At 60.2% G+C, this 2,804-nt stretch overlaps 1 protein-coding gene across 1 annotated transcript; it reads left to right on the top strand.

Moving 5' to 3' along the window:
- The first annotated feature begins 8 nt into the window (after positions 1 to 8).
- Positions 9 to 1,803, top strand: SOCS3 (suppressor of cytokine signaling 3). Its single transcript, XM_005429806.3, has one exon. The coding sequence runs from the start codon at positions 47 to 49 to the stop codon at positions 674 to 676; it is 630 nt and encodes a 209-aa protein (XP_005429863.1). The 5' UTR covers positions 9 to 46; the 3' UTR covers positions 677 to 1,803.
- Positions 1,804 to 2,804: the final 1,001 nt, after the last annotated feature.

Below are 2,804 nucleotides of genomic sequence, written 5' to 3'. Positions count from 1 at the left end.
CGCCGGCCAGCAGCATCCAGAGCACACGAAGCTGGCTCCCTGCGCCATGGTCACCCACAGCAAGTTCCCCGCCGCCGGGATGAGCCGCCCCCTCGACACCAGCCTGCGCCTCAAGACGTTCAGCTCCAAGAGTGAGTACCAGCTGGTGGTGAACACCGTACGCAAGCTGCAGGAGAGCGGCTTCTACTGGAGCACGGTGACAGGTGGCGAGGCCAACCTGCTGCTGAGCACCGAGCCGGCTGGCACCTTCCTCATCAGGGACAGCTCCGACCAGAGGCACTTCTTCACCCTCAGCGTCAAGACGGAGTCAGGCACCAAGAACCTGCGCATCCAGTGCGAGGGCGGCAGCTTCTCCCTGCAGAGCGATCCCCACAGCGGCCAGCCCGTGCCCCGCTTCGACTGCGTGCTCAAGCTGGTCCATCACTACATGCCACCCACACCCTGCGCCGTGCCCGAGCAGCCTGGGGGGGCCCTGCACCCCAAGCGCACCTACTACATCTACTCGGGCGGCGAGAAGATCCCCCTGGTGCTGAGCCGCCCGCTCTCCTCCAGTGTCTCCACCCTGCAGCACCTCTGCCGCAAGACCGTCAACGGGCACCTGGATTCCTATGAGAAGATGACTCAGCTGCCAGCCCCCATCAAGGAGTTCCTGGACCAGTACGATGCCCCTCTCTAAGGGGCCGGCGGAGCAAGGTCACATGCTACAAGCACAAGAGCAGGGGACAGGCACAACGCCCCACCGGCGCAGCAGCTGCCAGGGCATGCCGAGCCTCTCCATCCAGGAAGGAGAGAGGGGGAACTGGGGCAAGCTGCCACGGGCTCAGGGCTGTGGCCAGCATAGCTGGGCACCCTTGGTGCTGGCGGGACTCCTCATCAAGCGCGACGCCTCCTCTCCACGGGGAGGAAGATGGCTCCGACCAGACTGTGGATGTTACAGTGAACCCGTTGCAAAGCCCCTGTGGGCTTCGGCAGCCAGGACAGCTCCCACAGCACGGGGGAACGTGTGCCCCGCCAGCCCCATGCTGGGGGCGTCCTGGTAAGAGCCCCTTCCATCCTGAGAAATGGAAAGCACTGGAGCCCAGGAGTGCCTGATCACTTTTCCTCAGTTTTAAGGGGAAGGTGTTTTTTGCCCATACTGTACCTCTTGCTGCCTCCTTGTGGGTGAAAGCTCCTTTCACATCAAGCCCCAGACTAAGAGGTCGATGCCTTTGTCCCGCGTTGCCGTTTTCCAGGGGACTAAGCCTTAATATGCCCCCTGGGCGGTCTGGGTTAGTACACTTCAGCTGGTGACGATGCAGTGATGGTCCTGCTGATGTGCTGTGAAGCTGGAGGGGAAGCGATGCTGCTGAGTCCCACACAACCGCATCTGCAAGGATCACCCCGAGGACGCTGGGCCCCCGCTCCCTGCAGTCACACCCCACCTCTGCCCAGCCACTCCCGCAGACCCCGGCTGTGCTGCTCTGCAGGGCACCAATTCCCGCGGGAGCGCAGCAGGACCATCCCCTGGAGCGTGTCATCTCGTGAGTGCTTTTCTGCATCCGCCCAGAGAAGTGGTTGGGTTTTCTGGCTTTTTTTAATTTTTATTCTTATTTTTTTAACCGAAGGGATGTTTACAGGCCAACGTGAATCACTGTCTTTTATAAAGATTCCATCTTCACCTCCAGCCTTGAGGGCTGAGCAAAACAATGCTTGAAAATTCAACCAAAACCAAACTCAGATGAAACTTTGCACATATTTATATTTATATTCAGAAAGAAAATGTTTCCATAATTTATAATAAAGAGCACTATTTTTTAACGAAAACCACCAGATTTGGTTTGATTTCTCTCTTGCACCCCCGAGGCCGCTTGGCCCCGGCACAAGGCACAATGCTGGGATGTGTTTACACCACGTAAGCACCGTTTCCTGGAGCCGCTGTCCACGCCGGGTGATCCCGCCGGTGACTCAGCCCGGCTGCTGCGTAAGCTCTGTCCCAGCACTCAGGTATGTCTGAGGCCTGCGAGGTCCCCCGCCTGCCGGGCCACGAGGATGGGATCTGCTCACACGGTGCAGCCGCGGGACAGCGGACGTGGCCTGGGCACAGCTGGTGGCCAAGGCTGGCCTGTGGCACAGCCCCAGTGCAGGGCTCCTGAAGGGCCCTGCCTTCCCCCAGCCCTGTTGTGGCACATGCCAGGGTGAGGAGCTGCAGGAGCAGGGCACTTCGAGGCGTGGGTAGGAAAGGGTCTGCAGGTGCTCCCTCTGGGAGTGTGGTGGGCTAAAACACTGCTCACCCCCACAGCACTGAGAGAAAACCTCTGTCCTGTGCAGAGCCCCAGCCAGGCACACATGCCCAAGGGAGAGGAGAGGATTCAATTCTCCTGGCGCTGTCCTTGCCCCCAGAAGTGCCTGTCCTCCGCTGCTGGGGGCATGAAATAGGCGTGGAAATAAACCTGCAGCTCTGGCTGGCTGGTGTGCAGTGCAGTGCCTGGCTGAGGAGCTAATGCAGGGATGTGGGTGATCCCCTGGGAGCAGGTCAGCACCCCAGAACTCCCCCAGAGCCCCTGCCTGTGAGGAGCAGCCTGTGCCAAGGTGCTTTTTGCCCAGGCCCCAGTCTGCAGTCTCCACACTGTAGGCATTATGCCTGGCATCATGAGCAGTGCTCCCACCCCCCGGGGATCCCCAGCTGCTGGGAAAAGGATTTCCTTAGGAATCAGCCTGGACCAGAGGGATGGTGAGGGTGCCGGTCCAGGCTGTGGGCATGGCACAGTCCCAGTGGCTATTCTGGGGCCACTACGTGTGGCTGTGGCATGCGTGCTGCCAGCAGT

This window comes from Geospiza fortis, unplaced genomic scaffold (assembly GCF_000277835.1).
Source record: "Geospiza fortis unplaced genomic scaffold, GeoFor_1.0 scaffold261, whole genome shotgun sequence".
Lineage (NCBI taxonomy): Eukaryota > Metazoa > Chordata > Aves > Passeriformes > Thraupidae > Geospiza > Geospiza fortis.
The sequence above is the reverse complement of the archived record's forward strand: the minus strand, read 5'-3'. Positions and strand labels throughout refer to the sequence as shown.

What these genes read in the sequence shown, in the direction of transcription:
- SOCS3 (XM_005429806.3), top strand. Translation starts at nt 47, where the DNA reads ATGGTCACCCACAGCAAGTTCCCCGCCGCCGGGATGAGCCGCCCCCTC.